Source organism: Cebidichthys violaceus, unplaced genomic scaffold, assembly GCF_023349555.1.
Source record: "Cebidichthys violaceus isolate CVI_PGR_0920_01 unplaced genomic scaffold, fCebVio1.0.p SCAF_1, whole genome shotgun sequence".
Taxonomy (NCBI): Eukaryota; Metazoa; Chordata; class Actinopteri; order Perciformes; family Stichaeidae; genus Cebidichthys; species Cebidichthys violaceus.
This window is the reverse complement of record NW_027176262.1, coordinates 1,295,217-1,312,716: the sequence shown is the minus strand read 5'-3', so window position 1 is coordinate 1,312,716 and position 17,500 is coordinate 1,295,217. Positions and strand designations below refer to the sequence as shown.

General features: G+C 43.8%; 2 protein-coding genes across 5 annotated transcripts in view; one reads left to right on the top strand and one right to left on the bottom strand.

Annotated features, from left to right (window-relative positions):
- The window catches only part of lrch3 (leucine-rich repeats and calponin homology (CH) domain containing 3), a 17,764-nt gene extending 2,580 nt beyond the window's left edge, over nucleotides 1-15,184 (bottom strand). Inside the window, exons 1-21 of one of the 4 annotated variants that reach the window (XM_068705224.1) lie at nucleotides 14,903-15,184; nucleotides 12,981-13,125; nucleotides 11,708-11,834; nucleotides 11,381-11,486; nucleotides 11,122-11,258; nucleotides 10,873-10,982; nucleotides 9,885-9,978; nucleotides 9,670-9,793; nucleotides 9,381-9,538; nucleotides 9,140-9,192; nucleotides 8,984-9,029; nucleotides 8,760-8,894; nucleotides 8,037-8,081; nucleotides 5,138-5,206; nucleotides 4,630-4,701; nucleotides 4,464-4,494; nucleotides 4,262-4,375; nucleotides 3,599-3,684; nucleotides 2,941-3,078; nucleotides 1,755-1,832; nucleotides 1-1,398 (exon numbers count right to left, since the gene is read on the bottom strand). The exon at nucleotides 1-1,398 is cut by the window's left edge and continues 276 nt beyond it. In XM_068705224.1, the coding sequence (XP_068561325.1) occupies nucleotides 1,201-1,398; nucleotides 1,755-1,832; nucleotides 2,941-3,078; nucleotides 3,599-3,684; nucleotides 4,262-4,375; nucleotides 4,464-4,494; nucleotides 4,630-4,701; nucleotides 5,138-5,206; nucleotides 8,037-8,081; nucleotides 8,760-8,894; nucleotides 8,984-9,029; nucleotides 9,140-9,192; nucleotides 9,381-9,538; nucleotides 9,670-9,793; nucleotides 9,885-9,978; nucleotides 10,873-10,982; nucleotides 11,122-11,258; nucleotides 11,381-11,486; nucleotides 11,708-11,834; nucleotides 12,981-13,125; nucleotides 14,903-15,167 (2,331 nt within the window). In that variant the 5' untranslated portion in view covers nucleotides 15,168-15,184 and the 3' untranslated portion in view covers nucleotides 1-1,200. Of the gene's footprint in view, nucleotides 1,399-1,754; nucleotides 1,833-2,940; nucleotides 3,079-3,598; nucleotides 3,685-4,261; nucleotides 4,376-4,463; nucleotides 4,495-4,629; nucleotides 4,702-5,137; nucleotides 5,207-6,918; nucleotides 6,973-8,036; nucleotides 8,082-8,759; nucleotides 8,895-8,983; nucleotides 9,030-9,139; nucleotides 9,193-9,380; nucleotides 9,539-9,669; nucleotides 9,794-9,884; nucleotides 9,979-10,872; nucleotides 10,983-11,121; nucleotides 11,259-11,380; nucleotides 11,487-11,707; nucleotides 11,835-12,980; nucleotides 13,126-14,902 lie in introns of all 4 variants that reach the window. The other 3 variants (XM_068705234.1, XM_068705239.1, XM_068705247.1) reach the window with 3 other exon arrangements.
- Nucleotides 15,185-16,080: 896 nt separating this feature from the next.
- abcf3 (ATP-binding cassette, sub-family F (GCN20), member 3) overlaps nucleotides 16,081-17,500 on the top strand; it is an 11,403-nt gene continuing 9,983 nt past the window's right edge. The window contains 1 exon segment of the mRNA XM_068705212.1: nucleotides 16,081-16,162. Coding sequence (XP_068561313.1) covers nucleotides 16,090-16,162 — 73 coding nt within the window. The 5' untranslated portion in view covers nucleotides 16,081-16,089.

The window sequence follows — 17,500 nt, the reverse complement described above, 5'->3', positions numbered from 1 at the left end:
GTGACGTCACATGACCACAGATCATGTGACGACCACCAACATGTCGTTGTGTTCTTCTTCTACAGTAAACAGGTAAAGACACACAGCAGGAGCTTCACTTCACTTTATTCATCTTCAACAGATATTCAGTCAACGCTACAGGAGCCCGGAGACGTTCAAAGTGAGACAGGCACGGGGGGGGGGGACCTTTACAAATAGTAAAAACACACACACTCAGACAGCCAGTCAAACATAAGGCACAGGGGGCGGAGCTTCAGGGGGCGGAGCTTCAACAGGAAGGAAAAAAGGTTTGAACTCCACCTGAAGAATCACATGATCCTCAGGAAGGTTAACAGAGGTCCACAAGGTCAACGTCAACAAGTCCCAAATAAAGACCAACTAGTCCCCGGTCAACAAGTCCCAAATAAAGACCAACTAGTCCCCGGTCAACGTCAACAAGTCCCAAATAAAGACCAACTAGTCCCAGATAAGTCAAGTTAAGTTCAGTTGAGTTAAGAAGGTTTGGGGATGATAACAAGACATCCCAAGTTAGGACTATGGTCCAAGTGAGGTCACGAGTCATTGGTGTTTAAGTCAAAGTTAAGTTGTCAGGTCCGATGACATCACTCTGATGTTCACTGGAGGGTAGACAGCAGGGATTTAAGGACTTTCAAGGCTCCAGTGATTGGAGTTTTAGATGATCCGTTACCATCAGTACAAAAGGATTAGATTGGTGCTTGGCCGTGATGCAGGCCTTGTTCTGGACTGTTATGAGGAGGAGTCAGCTCTTCATCCCTCTACAGGACCTTAACCCTTGTGAGTACTGATCAAAAGATTGAGATCAGGGATACTATCAACCACACTGAGTTCATGTCTCCTTATGGAGATATTCATGGCACATAAAGAGACTCTGGGGTGGACCAGGAGTCTACTGGAGGGGATCTGTATCCCATCAGATCCTCCAAGAGGAGCTGGAGAATGTAGCCAGTGAGAAATACATCTGCACAACTTTTCAGTCTGCTGCCACCAAGACCTGGACCCACACGAGCATCAGAGAAAGGTTTGTGTTTCTGAGTCTGATGGTCACGAGAACAATGACATCATGGATGTGTGCGGTTAAGAGCTTCAAGTGTTAAAGCTGCATTCTCTCTAGTGTCCATCAGGATGCTAAGTAATACTGTAGTTTATGGTGAGACATCTGGTGCTAGACATCGGTGGGGTTCAAACATGAGGTGCCAGGTGAACATAGAGGGCACAGAGCACCGACATAATGGACAGGTAGAAGAGGGCGAAGCCAGCCAGCTGGATTCGAGGGGAGGGGCTAGTTGGGGGCGGAGCCATAGAGAGCAACACGCCCACCGTCCCGTAAACGCCACCACCGTCCCCCTCCAGGACCTCCCCCACTGAACAGAGACGGTCCTGATGGGGTCGAGGGGTGAAGGACAAAATGTTTGGACAGATGGACAGAATAATAAAAAACAAAAAGGATTCATGAAAGGAGAGGAAGATGAAAGAAAAGAAAGAAAGCTGTTAGTTGAGGAGAAGCAGAGGAGCAGACAGTGATGTCACACAGATCCTGGAGTGAGGCCACGCCCACCTGATCAATTTAGAAGAATCAGTTTAAGAGGTAAACAAGTGTCCTGTGACATCACCGTCCATCCATCCATTGTAACGAGGTACCAGGTGTCTTCAGTACTGACATGTGAGTATCTAATGTCTGATCAGATCAATACCAGGTATCACAGGTGAGGTATAATCATGTGTGAGAGTGTTACCTGTGGAACGCCGATCCTACGACACGCATCCAGGAAGTTCTCAACGTTTCGTCGACATTTGGCCATTGTGAGTTTAGGCTGCAGGACACAGACGTAGAACCAGAGTTATTATAGTAACTAACAGCAGGTCTATGTCTCCTTAGTAATGATGATAATAAAACAACAACAACTAGAACATTTCTCAAGTGGAGACATAATCATGTTTGACACACATACACAGAGGTTATTAAATGACAGACTTGTGTGTGTGAGAGAGAGAGAGAGAGACAGAGAGAGAGAGAGAGAGAGAGAGACAGACAGACAGACAAGAGATAAGACTGCTGAATGCTCAGATGTGGTTTTAATGTTTGTGGTGTTTAAAATGTGAGCTACAGAGCAAAATACAAAACTGGTACCGTCTGCTTTCTTTGAGAAATGAGTGGTCAGATTTAACATGGAGTCTAATGGAGCAGTCGGTTGGAGTTCATGTCGCTCTGCAGCTCTTTGAGCCAAATGTGTAAATCTGTTGGATTCCAAAGACACTTGAATGCAACCAGCACAACATGTTCAAGCTTTTTGGCCAAAAATGGTGAATAATGAGTAAAAACTGTGGGAGCTGGAGCAACTTGTTTGGAAAAATCACAGAATATTTTCCTGCTCTGCTCCACTCTGACAGTTATGTCGTCACTCTAGAGCTGAACATTCCATGCAATACACACCCATTATAAAATATGAAACGGACACAAAATTTTCCTGAAACTTAATCTGTGACTTCATAAAAACTGTGCTAGCTGTCAAAATGTCCATTTGGCTCAATAATGTCCATCATTTTGTCTACGTTTTAAACTTTTAATAATTTTTCTATGTTAAAGTATGGCTGGTCAATATGGGTCCAAAGTTAAGTGTTTTTTTTTAGCTCTCTTCACGACGAAACCCCATTCAAGTCAATGGAGAAATCTTGCTCCGATTTTCTGGACTTTCGGAAAAACTGCTGGGCGAATCTCTAAGAAAAGTCCTAGCACACCATTCCCGATCAGGCCGCACGTTTTGATGTATTTTTTACGCAGGTGTTGGTAACGCTGCATGAGGATAAGCGCGCCAAACTTTTGTACTTTCGCCCAGAAGAATATTATTCAGCCCTCAGGATTAGTCAGTGTGCTTTGTAGCACAAAGGCAGCCACACTGAAATAACAATAATAATACTCACAACAGCGGGGGAGGGGACGTGGATGCTGGGGACGGACCGAGGTCTCACGTGATTGGCCAGATGACAGAGAACCACCCCGTCTGTCAGAGCTGCTCCCAGGTCGCTAGGCAACGACACCTTCAGACGAGCCTCGATATTCTGGACAGAGAGACAGACAGAATGAGAGACAGACAGACAGACAGACAGACAGAATAAGAGACAGACACACAGAGAGACAGACAGACAGATAAGTGTCTGCCATGTGACTTTGGTAAAGAGACATTTGTTAAGCTGCTGGTTGAATCCAAACCTTCCTCCTACAGATCAATAAAGACTGAATCATCTCTGATAAATATGACAGAACAAATAAACCTCAATCATCTGACCATGTACCACTAAATATACAGAGAGCTGTACTGTAATACTGCATATATATCCAGCATATTACTAGTGATTATTATGTATAGTACTACCATACGTGTGGGCAATACTCAATGTATTTACAAAGTACTCTTCATGGTGTCAGTGGAAGCTGACTCTAAACTGATCAAGTTGTAACAACGACCTGACAGGTTGTAAAGAATCTTCGTTAATCCTCAGGATCAGTTCATGAACCCTGTGAAGGTCCAGTGGTTCCTCATGGAGACCTAAACAAGGTGTTTCACTGCGAGGTACCCACCTTCCTGAGCTGCTCCACCACCTCAGCATCTTCTCCAACCAGAGGAGGAGCAGCAGGAGTCTCCTCCTGCGTCTGAGCAGCATCACCTGAGGACACAGAGGACACGGCAGGAGTCACAAACTGAGGCTGAGCGTCCTCCATGGATCCAGATGAAACCACGTTTCACATATTCTGATATATAGTCAGCTCGTCTAAAGTGATAACAAGAACCACACACTATGTGTTTGTACCTTTGTCCAACTTGTACTATGTGTTTGTACCTTTGTCCTACTTCTACTACGTGTTTGTAGCTTTGTCCTACTTCTACTACGTGTTTGTACCTTTGTCCTACTTGTACTGCCCGTTTGAACCTTTGTCCTACTTGTACTGCCCGTTTGTACCTTTGTCCTACGCGTTTGTACCTTTGTCCAACTTATACTATGCGCTTGTACCTTTGTCCTACTTGTACTATGTGTTTGTACCTTTTTCCTACTTGTAATACCTTTTGTCCCTTTGTCCTACTTCTGCTATCTGACACACTAAAGGTCTTAGTTAGTGAGGTCCTGATCCTCCGGTTCCCCCTCAGGTAAACAGTTAGCTGCCGGCTCGGCCATGTTGAGTGCCGTGTGGAGACAATCCCTCGATCATTAGCCTCCTCTCAGTGGCTGCACCTGAACACCTCACCTTTCCTCTTCTCTTCTTTCTGGCCGAGACGAAACAGGAAGCTCTCTGGTCTCAGACCTGCTGTCCGACCGGAGGCCACGCCCCCTGAGCTGGGGTACGAAGGCGACTGATTGGCTGGAAGAAGAAAAGAAGAAAAACAAATTGATCAATAAATAGAAATGGTTCATTAAAAGTGGACGGAGTCATTTGTGTGTTGTCTTACCTGTTGGAGACAGAGCGGCTCTGTCCTCCCCCTAAAGAGACACAACACAGGACATTATGGAAGTCATGATTCATGAATACAGAGAATATCATCACAGCACAGAACTTTGTTAGACAGTGTGCCATGCACATAGTCAGACAGACAGACAGCATGCAGGTTGCAGTACCTGCAGCAGACAGGAGGTGGAGCTATCAGAAGCGTGAGAACGACAGCCGTCTACAGACACTGCAGTCAAAGACTGACAGACAGACACAGACAGACAGACAGAGAGAGAGACAGATACAGACAGACGGAGAGAGAGACAGAGAGACAAACATAGAAGGTGGCAGAAATAACAGATGAAGGTTTAAATACAAACAAACAGAGCTCAGACATCTGTGTTGTGTTCATGTCTCTACGAGGAGCTCGTTAAAATAAACTGTCTGCATAGTTTGGTCAGAAGGTGGCGCTGTAGGCTTTATGAACGTCTGTTATCTACCAGTAAACAGAGAGCAGAAGAAGAAACAGATGGAGAGCCGTCTTCACTTTAAATAGATAATACATATCTGCAGAAACAGCTGATCAGTCATGTGACTTATTCTCCATAATCCATTCATCTTTTCTTAAGAGAAACTTCTAAATAAGACAAATCTACGCTGTGACATAAATAGTGCTGACACACTGAAGACACAAACCTGTCTGTGTGAGCAAGGACATCTCTTTATAGTGTTGGTGTTAAAGTCTGTCTCAAACACCAGCACACACTGAGACACACAGACAGACAGACAGAGACACAGAGGGACAGAGAGACAGACAGAGGTAAAATAGGAGGAGCAAACTAAAGATAAAGTGAAGAAAAGACAAATATAAAAATACAAAAGAACAAAAATGAAGAAAATCAAAGTTGATAACAGGAAGAATAAAACATGAAGGATTGAAAGAAGAAGAAGAAGAAGCAGATTTAGTTTTTATATCATGATTGTATTAATAATGACGAAATTTCATTTAGAATAGAAACTAATTGTTACCATTAATATCGAAACGTTTCATATTTTTTAAATATCAAAATTTAGATTACAATCTATATAGACAGGTGGACAGACAGACAGGTGGACAGACAGGCAGAAAGCTGCCTGTTACAGATCCTAAGTAAACTACAGACAAACACAGGAGGTGAATATTGTGATGGTGACAGGATGCAGATGGATGAGTGAGGTGTGGAGGTTAGACTACAGAGGAAACATGCTGATCAAAATCATTCACATTTATGTAGATTCTGTCAGATCAGTGTTTACGGTGATGTCATCACACTGCAGACGTGTCCACGGTGTCTCGAATGTACCTGAACTGTTAAGTAGTTATTGCTAATCAATTAAAGTGACAAGAAAGGAAGTGGTAGAAAACGTGTTTGTTTGCACCTTTGTCATAGTTCTTCTACACGTCTGTGCCTTTGTCCTACTTCTACTACACGTTTGTACCTTTGTCCTACTTCTACTGCACGCCTGTACCTTTGTCCTACTTCTACTACACGTTTGTACCTTTGTCCTACTTCTACTACACGTTTGTACCTTTGTCCTACTTCTACTACACGCCTGTACCTTTGTCATACTTCTACTACACGTCTGTACCTTTGTCCTACTTCTACTCCACGTCTGTACCTTCGTCCTACTTCTACTCCACGTCTGTACCTTCGTCATACTTCTACTCCACGTCTGTACCTTCGTCCTACTTCTACTCCACGTCTGTACCTTTGTCCTACTTCTACTCCACGTCTGTACCTTTGTCCTACTTCTACTACACGTCTGTACCTTTGTCATACTTCTACTACACGTCTGTACCTTTGTCCTACTTCTACTACACGTCTGTACCTTTGTCATACTTCTACTACACGTCTGTACCTTTGTCATACTTCTACTACACGTCTGTACCTTTGTCATACTTCTACTACACGCCTGTACCTTTGTCATACTTCTACTACACGCCTGTACCTTTGTCCTACTTCTACTACACGCCTGTACCTTTGTCATACTTCTACTACCCGTCTGTACCTTTGTCATACTTCTACTACACGTCTGTACCTTTGTCATACTTCTACTACACGCCTGTACCTTTGTCCTACTTCTACTACACGTCTGTACCTTTGTCATACTTCTACTACTCGTTTGTACCTTTGTCATACTTCTACTACCCGTTTGTACCTTTGTCATACTTCTACTACACGTCTGTACCTTTGTCATATTTCTACTACCTGTTTGTAAATGTCTTTATTCTGATATGTGAGGGGGGTTAATCTAAAATGGAAGTCACTTTTTAAAGCTTTCCAGAGGCTTTTATTGTGAAACAGCTACAGGAAATGCTATGTACAGTTTCCTGTGCTGACGATTCATAAATCCGAATGATTCACGCCAGCTTGTTCCGATTTTCTTTTAATCTTTTGTTGTTAGTAGATTTTGGGGGGGCGTGGCCAAATTCTTACCATGAAGAGGGCGGAGTCATCTGTGTGGGTGGAGCGTCTGGAGGGGTAGACATTCTGAACACACATGGACATACAGACACGAGGTGAGGGTGAACATGTGTGGAGGGGGGGGGGGGGGGGGGGGGTGCTAAAACATCGATTTAACAACCACAACCAATCTGATTCTGACAGATGAGAATAAAATAAGTTCTCTTTTTTAACCAGAACGAAAAATGTTTTTGTTGTCAAGGCGGTTTAACAAGATCCGTGTGTGCAACATAAAGCGTGCAGTCATTAAAGTTTTATTGCCGTTCAATGTTACAGGTCGAGCCCTGGTATGACTGATCCTGGATCAGGTTTATTGAACACAGTGGAGAATCGGTAGAACTAGTTTACAACATGTAAGCAGACACATGACACAATAAACATAAACAACGTTTCTAAGAAGATAAAGAAAGCTGAATACAGTCGGATGATGAAGCAGGAAGTTGTTGAAGCAGCGTGTCACGTGATGTGGTCATATGACGTCAGTGTCTGTTGTGATGTCTGTTGTGATGTACGTGTCTGTTGTGATGTCTGTGTCCGTTGTGATGTCCGTGTCCGTTGTGATGTACGTGTCCGTTGTGATGTACGTGTCCGTTGTGATGTATGTGTCTGTTGTGATGTCTGTGTCTGTTGCGATGTCTGTTGTAATGTCTGTGTCTGTTGTGATGTCTGTGTCTGTGTCTGTTGCGATGTCTGTTGTGATGTACGAGTCTGTTACGATGTACGTGTCTGTTGTGATGTCTGTGTCTGTTGCGATGTCTGTTGTGATGTACAAGTCTGTTACGATGTACGTGTCTGTTGTGATGTACGTGTCTGTTGAGATGTCTTTTTACGATGTGCGTGTCTGTTGAGATGTCTGTTACGATGTGCGTGTCTGTTACGATGTACGTGTCTGTTGTGATGTACGTGTCTGTTACGATGTGCGTGTCTGTTGTGATGTCTGTGTCTGTTGCGATGTCTGTTACGATGTGCGTGTCTGTTGTGATGTCTGTGTCTGTTGCGACGTCTGTTGTGATGTACGTGTCTGTTGTGATGCCTGTCTGCTGTGATGTCTGTTGCGATGTATGTGTCTGTTGTAATGTCTGTAGTCTCACCTCACTGTCTGGACTGGACTTTGTTGGACTTTGAGCTGTTTTATGCTGAAAACCAAAACAAAGACAGTTAGTGAAGATGACCTTTAACCTTCTGACCTCATGTTCACTGTGAGGCAGTTGTTTAATGTGATGATGAATAAGTTCTATATTAGCATTTCCCCGGAGAACTCTTATTGTGAAACATCTGCAGGCAGTGTAGTTTAATTTGGTTAACCTAGTGAGTGACTAGTTAAACTGGTCCGTAACTGGTTAAACTGGTCAGTGACTGGTTAAACTGGTCCGTAACTGGTTAAACTGGTCAGTGACTGGTTAGACTGGTCAGTAACTGGTTAAACTGGTCAGTGACTGGTTAAACTGGTCAGTGACTAGTTAAACTGGTCCGTAACTGGTTAAACTGGTCAGTAACTAGTTAAACTGGTCAGTGACTGGTTAAACTGGTCAGTGACTGGTCAGTGACTGGTTAAACTGGTCAGTAACTAGTTAAACTGGTCAGTGACTGGTTAAACTGGTCAGTGACTAGTTAAACTGGTCAGTGACTGGTTAAACTGGTCAGTAACTAGTTAAACTGGTCAGTGACTGGTTAAACTGGTCAGTGACTAGTTAAACTGGTCAGTAACTAGTTAAACGGGTCAGTAACTAGTTAAACTGATCAGTAACTGGTTAAACTGGTCAGTAACTGGTCAGTGACTGGTTAAACTAGTCTGTAACTGGTTAAACTGGTACCTTAGTGTTGCTGGTGACGGAGTCTCTTTGCAGAGATCGGTTCTTGTGTCTCTCCTCGTCGTACCTCAAAGCAGCGAGCTGAGCCTCCCTCCTCATCTTCTCCACCCCCCCTGTAGCTACAACACCACCTCCTCTCTGACAGACAGACAGACAGACAGACAGACATGAGTAGCTGAGATTTGTAGTTGATGGTCAAACATGAACCAACTGATTTGAGGTGTTACCTGGCTCTGGGCACTAGAAGGCGCCGTGACACCATCGACCACACTCCTACAGGACAGACAGAGAGACAGACAGGATGTGAGACAGCTCAGAGTTGGTTTACAGCCAGCATGTTATTTCTTATTCTATATACCACACAAAGAGTTGCATTAATGCACCTGTTGTGTCTCCTCGTGTCTTCTGTCCTCGAGTTGGTTTTCACAGGAGAACCCTGGACACACAGACAGGAAGTCACACAGAGTTCATGTTTGTGGTGAAATACTGTAAACATCACTGATATTGATTATTGTAGTGTGTGGAATACGCTGCTCTGCTCCATCTACTGTAGTAAAACAACGACTGAGAAGAACTTGTCTCTTTAACATGAAGCTGTGTGACCTCAGTGGGCGGAGCTCCTACCTCTCTGGTGATGCGTCTCTCGATGTAGGCCATGAACTGAGAGCTCAGGCTGACGCTGTCCCTGCCTCCTCCTCCTCGTCCTACTCGACTCCTTCCCTCCTCCTCCTCTTCCTCCACCACACAGCTGTCTATGAAGTCAATCTGCTCCAACTCCACATCTGGGGGAGACAGAGAGAGAGACAGACAGAGAGAGAGACAGAGACTCCGTCACAAAAATTTTCCAATTTTCTTTGAATAATCTAATTTTCATCAATGATAATCTGTCATTTTCTGAATGTGATAAACTCACGTGTGCCGTTAGCCAGCAGAGCTCCTCCTCCTCCTCCTCCTCCTCCTCCTCCTCCTCCTCGGTGTCTCTGGTCTCTGCTGATCTCGGCCACTCTGAGCGGCAGCTCTGAAAGCTCCTCTGTAGGCTAGACACACAGACAGGAAGTGAGCTCACTCACAGACAGGAAACAGAGGACAGGACATATGTGTGTGTGTGTGTGTGTGTGTGTGTCTGACCTCGTTCCCCGACCATCTCTTGTCTCCGCTGTCGACGCTGTTGAAGCCAGAGTCCAGCGCTCCGTATGGACGGCCGGGGTACAGCTCATCAACACTGATACACAGACATTTAGTCAGACAACATCCCTCCAGACTGGGCTTTTATTGTGAAGGTTACAGTTAAAGGCATACTGGGCTTTTATTGTGAAGGTTACAGTTAAAGGAAGAATGGGCTTTTATTGTGAAGGTTACAGTTAAAGGAAGACTGGGCTTTTATTGTGAAGGTTACAGTTAAAGGAATACTGGGCTTTTATTGTGAAGGTTACAGTTAAAGGAAGACTGGGCTTTTATTGTGAAGGTTACAGTTAAAGGAATACTGGGCTTTAATTGTGAAGGTTACAGTTAGTGGAAGACTGGGCTTTTATTGTGACGGTTACAGTTAAAGGAAGACTGGTCTTTTATGGTGAAGGTTACAGTTAAAGGAAGACTAGGCTTTTATTGTGAAGGTTAAAGGAATACTGGGCTTTTATTGTGAAGGTTACAGTTAGTGGAAGACTGGGCTTTTATTGTGACGGTTACAGTTAAAGGAATACTGGGCTTTTATTGTGAAGGTTACAGTTAAAGGAAGACTGGGCTTTTATTGTGAAGGTTACAGTTAAAGGAAGACTGGGCTTTTATTGTGAAGGTTACAGTTAGTGGAAGACTGGGCTTTTATTGTGACGGTTACAGTTAAAGGAAGACTGGTCTTTTATTGTGAAGGTTACAGTTAGTGGAAGACTGGGCTTTTATTGTGACGGTTACAGTTAGTGGAAGACTGGGCTTTTATTGTGAAGGTTACAGTTAGTGGAAGACTGGGCTTTCATTGTGAAGGTTACAGTCCGTGGCAGACTGGGCTTTTATTGTGAAGGTTAGAGTCAGTGGCAGACTTGGCTTAAGTTTAAGTTTTCTTGTCTCTATAGATAAAAAGATGATTACACAGTTTTTATCATTTAAAACATAATGAACTGACCAGGAGCTGAAGGTCAGAGGTCGTCTGTCGTAGTCTGGGAGGTCAGGGGTCGTCTTACTGGCCTCCAGGTTCAGATACTTAAATATGTGGACCTTCCCTTTAATACAAATCTACACACACACACACACACACACACACACACACACACACACACACACACACACACACAGAGGAAACACTCTCATTCTCATGAAATACAAACACACTCAGCTCTAGCTGGCCATGAGTGATGCCACTTCCTGTGTGTACCTGTGCAGGTGGGGTCTGCAGAGGGTTGTTGTCGAGCACGATGGTCTGTAGCTGAGAGAGCTGTCGGTAACAGACGGGGATGGAGGTCACTTTGTTACAGGAGAAGTCCAGACGGACCAGAGGGAGGTCTGCCAGCTCTGGACACAAGTACACAGGTCTTTATCGTACTGTGGTACTAATACACACACACACACACACACACACACACACACACACACACACACACACACACATGTACTGACTGTGTGCGTGTGTGTACCTGGAGGCAGCCGCACCAGGTGGTTCCTCCTGATGTTCAGGTCTCGTAGAGCCTCCAGCTGACCCACCTGACACGGTAGAGTCTGGATCTCATTACAGCTCACGTCCTGCAGGAGGACGTCCACACAACCATCAATACCTGATCAATAACTGATCAATAACTCTGATCATTAATAACTGATCAATACCTAGTAATAATTAATAATAACTGATCATTAATAACTGATAATACCTGATAACAACTAGTAATAATTAATAATATCTGATCAATAACTGATAATAACTGATCATACTTGATAATAACAGGTAATAACTGGTAATAACTCACCAGCTCCATGAGGTGTCTCAGCTGACCCACTTCTTCAGGAAGAGAAACCAGTTTATTGTTACAGGCGATCAGAACCTTCAGAGGAAGAGTACAGACCACCACAGGGAGGACAGACAGCTGGTTACGACTGGAGACAGGGAGAGAGAGAGACAGAGAGACAGTGTTGTTCAGTATATGTTCATTTTAATGGAGATACTTTGATTAAATGAACAGACTTAGCTATATATATACATTTATAAATATATAAATACATGTGCACATACAGTCAGGTCCTCAGTAGTCGGACTGTGACTCAGTGATTTAAAGTCAACATGTGGCTGAAGATACTAAAACATCACAATAAGTGTTTATGAACCACAGACACTTCTACACAACATCACATGTTCAGAGGGTCTGAAGTAGTGTGACAGTAGTGACACAGTAGTGACACAGTAGTGTGACAGTAGTGACACAGTAGTGACACAGTAGTCTGACAGTAGTCTGACAGTAGTGACACAGTAGTGTGACAGCAGTGCGACAGTAGTGACACAGTAGTGACACAGTAGTGTGACAGTAGTGACACAGTAGTGACACAGTAGTGTGACAGTAGTGACACAGTAGTGACACAGTAGTCTGACAGTAGTCTGACAGTAGTGACACAGTAGTGTGACAGCAGTGCGACAGTAGTGACACAGTAGTGACACAGTAGTGTGACAGTAGTGACACAGTAGTGACACAGTAGTGTGACAGTAGTGACACAGTAGTGACACAGTAGTGTGACAGTAGTGACACAGTAGTGACACAGTAGTGACACAGTAGTGACACAGTAGTCTGACAGTAGTCTGACAGTAGTGACACAGTAGTGTGACAGCAGTGCGACAGTAGTGCGACAGTAGTGACACAGTAGTGACACAGTAGTGACACAGTAGTGTGACAGTAGTGTGACAGTAGTGACACAGTAGTGACACAGTAGTGTGACAGTAGTGACACACAGTGTAGAACAAGGTGAACACCTCTGGTCCTGAAGAACAGGACACACACACACACACACACACATACACACAGGTTCAGGTAGGGGTGTGTGTGTGTGTGTTACCTGAGGTTCAGGTAGGTGTGTGTGTGTGTGTGTGTGTGTGTTACCTGAGGTTCAGGTAGGGGTGTGTGTGTGTGTGTGTGTGTTACCTGAGGTTCAGGTAGGTGTGTGTGTGTGTGTGTGTGTGTGTGTGTGTGTGTGTGTTACCTGAGGTTCAGGTAGGTGTGTGTGTGTGTGTGTGTGTGTGTGTGTGTGTGTTACCTGAGGTTCAGGTAGGTGAGGGCCTGCAGGTTGAGCAGACTCTCAGGTAGAGACCTCAGACAGTTCTGATAAAGGTTCAGACTCTCCAGAGACACCAAGACACAGACGTCCAGAGGAAGTTCAGAGAGACGGTTACGGGACAAGTCTGGAGAGAGAGAGAGAGAGAGAGAGAGAGAGAGACACACACACACACACACACACACACACTTCAGGTTATATTACACCACATGTAACAAACACTTTACTATACGTCTCTGGTAGAGACCTGTCAATCAGCGTGTAGCCCCGCCCTGAAGCATCCCCTGCTTTATGGTCTGTTTGACTCTAAATGGACCATCATTCTGTGTGTGTGTGTGTGTGAGACTGAGTCTGTAAATAGAACTTCTAACATTCTCTCTCTCCTCCAATCACATCACTCTGTGTGGTTGTCATGGTGACACAGGATGCTATGACCTCACCAGCTGAGTACCACATAAAGTACCATTACATTACGGTCATTTAGTAGATGCTTTTATCCAAAGCGACTTACAATTCAGTATCTATCTACCGTAGACGCAGCTACGGGAGACATTTTGGGGTTAAGCGTCTTGCTCAAGGACACATTGACATGAGAATAGCGGAGCAGGAGCCGGGGATCGAACCACTGACCCTCTGATTGAAGACGGCCCTGCTCTCCACTTAGCCATAGTCACCCCACACCACACACAGTACCACACACAGTACCACATAAAGTACCACACACAGTACCACACACAGTACCACATAAAGTACCACACACAGTACAACATAAAGTACCACACACAGTACAACATAAAGTACCACACACAGTACCACATAAAGTACACTCAGTACTAGTATCTATATTTAGCAGTACAGCTGTGAGGGGATCGACAGGAAGTACACATCACCATGGTAACCTTTACTTCCTGTTGTTCAGCAGCTTGTGATCAGTCTCACACACACAGCCAGACAGACACACAGAGAGACAGACAGACACACAGAGAGACACACAGCCAGACAGACAGACAGACAGACAGACAGACAGAGAGACAGACAGACACAAAGACAGACAGACACAAAGACAGACAGACACACAGACAGAGAGACAGACAGAGAGACACACAGACAGACAGACAGACAGACAGACAGACAGATAACCTGCTCTGTTCTGCTTGTTTTGTTTCTTCACGCCCGTCAGCCTCAGGTGGGCGGAGCCGCTCATTATCCAATCAGAACAAACCTCCAGGTGTGTTTTCACCTTCTTCAGACCGACGTCACAGACTCGGGGTGAGGCTCGTTACAGTTCAACGGAACCCCGAAACCGGAAGGTCCGGTAACTTTAACTAAACAACCCAGCATGCACTGCTGTTAGCATGCTACATACACCAACACCATTGAACCTCACAGGTGTAATGACACAAGTTGTTACCCTTCACCCCCCTCTCTCTCTCCATCAGTTCAGCAAAGGAAAACCAAATAAATATATATAGTTTAATCAGCAAAACACTTTAAAACAAGTTAACGAGGCGACATAGTGGTAATGTAACCGTGCTACGAGCTAACGATAACTAGCTAAAGTTAGCTGACGGTATTTTGGGTTCATGACAACGTTAATGCTTTTTATAATTTAAAATGGTTAAAAAGGTCTATAGAAACCTCTGTGTATAGATGAGTGGGGTTATATGTTGGTCTGTTACGGTTGTGAGTGGTGTTTTTACCGTGATATGACAATATAGAGACCGGGGAATCACGACAGAGGAACGTAGTTTATGGGTCACAAAGTTTGTCATAACACCGTCCGGATGGGACGGTGTTATGACAAACTCCTCTCTCCACAGCCGTTAAAGTCCATAGAAACGGCCTCTTAAGTTAACTTTAACCGATTACCCACAACCCCCCAGGGTTCTCCGGGTCCCACTCACCGGCCCTGGTCGTGTCCGTCAGGTCGTGGTTGTTAGCGGCGCTCCGGGGGAACTCCTTCATCTTCCGGGCGCTGAGGTTCAGGCTCCCGGTGGTCGAGGCTTCGTCCAGAGCTCGGTCCAGAGACCGGTTCCATGGAGCGGGTCCCGGTCCGCTATTATTATGATGATGATTCCCGCCTAAAACACTCCCGGTACCGCCGCCCCCGCTAACCGTGAAGTTGACTCCGACGTTGTCCATCGAGCCCAGCAACACTGAGGCCGCCATTACACACTCCGGCTGGTTAGCTCTCAATGCTAACAGGCTAACTCCCACCCTAAACTTCAGAGGGGCGCATGCGCAGAGCGGCGCTCCGATGGGAGAGGACAATACTGCGTGTACACAATACTGTGTGTACTGTAGTATTGCGTGCAGTACTACATCAATACTACTTGTATTGTAGTACATGCAGTGCAATTACAAAGTGCATGTACTATAATATACATACTGTAGTACAATAATACTTTGTGTACTGACAGTAATATAGTACACAAAGTACTGACAGTACTATAGTTCTTACATTAGAATATAAATATATAACGTACTGCATTATTGAACTAGTACACACAATATTGTTGTGCATACAGTATTGTACTAATACTCTTTGTACTATGATATACATACTGTAGTACAATACAATATTAGTAATGTTACATACAGTACAATAATACTACACTATGTACTATTACTAGTAATGTATGAACAACAATACTGTATGCACATTAGTACAATAATACTTTGTGTACTAGAACTGACAGTATTATTGTACTAATACTCTGTGTACTGTGATAGTGTTCTGAATACACAATAACACATTAATACAGTAGTTTATTTATATATTAGTATTATATTGCATTATATTTTATTATATTCTAATTCTATTCTATTTTTATTCTATTGCATTATATTATATTGTTATTATGTTATATTATATTCTATCTTGTTATATTAAATTTAGATATTTATATTCATTATGATAACAGAACAAAACAACACAATTCTTTCTTTTTTGCCTCATTTGTAGTATTTATCACCTGACGTCAATTATTCAACTGACGCGATAAAACGTCATCCCCCAGAATCCCCGGCCGGCGCTGTCGGCATATTGACGCATGCGCGTCCGTGACAGTACTGTCCAGGGCCGGGTATCATGGCGACGTACGTGGACATCCTGAAGAGCGAGTTTCCAGAGATAGACACGGAGGTTTTCGACTACATCACCGGTGAGTAGCGGGGGACAGAGCGGCTGTTAGCGGGGATGGAATCGGTGTCTGTCTGGCTGGGGGAGCCGTTAATCGGTCTGTTAGTACGGAAGTTAGTCGGGCAGCCGCCGCTCTGAGCTCCAAAGAGCTAAAGAGCTAACATGGCTAATGCTAACCGGTACTCATGCATGGCTCAATGCCGGGATCTGAGACCTGAACCAGGGTTAGTTTCAGCTTCATAGACCGGTGAGACTGGACCAGAACCGTGGAGATGGTACTGGACGTGTTATTAAGACGTAGGACAGGGAGTATTACCAGAAGTACTACAGCAGTATTACAGGGAGTATTACCAGAAGTACTACAGCAGTATTACAGGGAGTATTACCAGAAGTACTACAGGGAGTATTACCAGAAGTACTACAGCAGTATTACAGGGAGTATTACCAGAAGTACTACAGGGAGTATTACCAGAAGTACTACAGGGAGTATTACCAGAAGTACTACAGCAGTATTACCAGAAGTACTACAGCAGTATTACAGAGAGTATTACAAGAAGTACTACAGCAGTATTACAGAGAGTATTACCAGAAGTACTACAGCAGTATTACAGAGAGTATTACCAGAAGTACTACAGCAGTATTACAGGGAGTATTATCAGAAGTACTACAGCAGTATTACAGGGAGTATTACCAGAAGTACTACAGCAGTATTACAGGGAGTATTACCAGAAGTACTAAGCAGCTATTACAGAGAGTATTACCAGAAGTACTACAGCAGTATTACAGGGAGTATTACCAGAAGTACTACAGCAGTATTAACAGGGAGTATTATCAGAAGTACTACAGCAGTATTACAGAGAGTATTACCAGAAGTACTACAGCAGTATTACAGGGGGAAAAGTACAAGAGTATCATATAAAGTACTACAAGACTATTAAAGGAGAAAGTCCAGGAGTATCATGAGAAGTACTACACAAGTATTACAGGGGGAAAGTACTGTAGTGTTATAGGAGGTATTACAGCAATATCATAGGAAAGAGTACACGAGTATCATAGAAAGTACTACAAGACTATTACAGGAGTATTACAGAAAGTATTACAGCAGTATTACAGTAAAAAGTACAGTAGTAACATAGGAAGTACTACAGGAAGTATTACATGAAATACATCAATATTATATAAAAAAGTTCAGGAGTATCATAGAAAGTACTACAAGATTATTACAGCATTGTTATAGTAAGTATTATGGCAGTATTATAGGAAGTATTATGGCAGTAGATGTAGGAAGTATTACGGCAGTATTGTAGGAGGCATTACGGCAGTATTATAGGTAACCCTTGTAAACAGATCAATGTTGAGT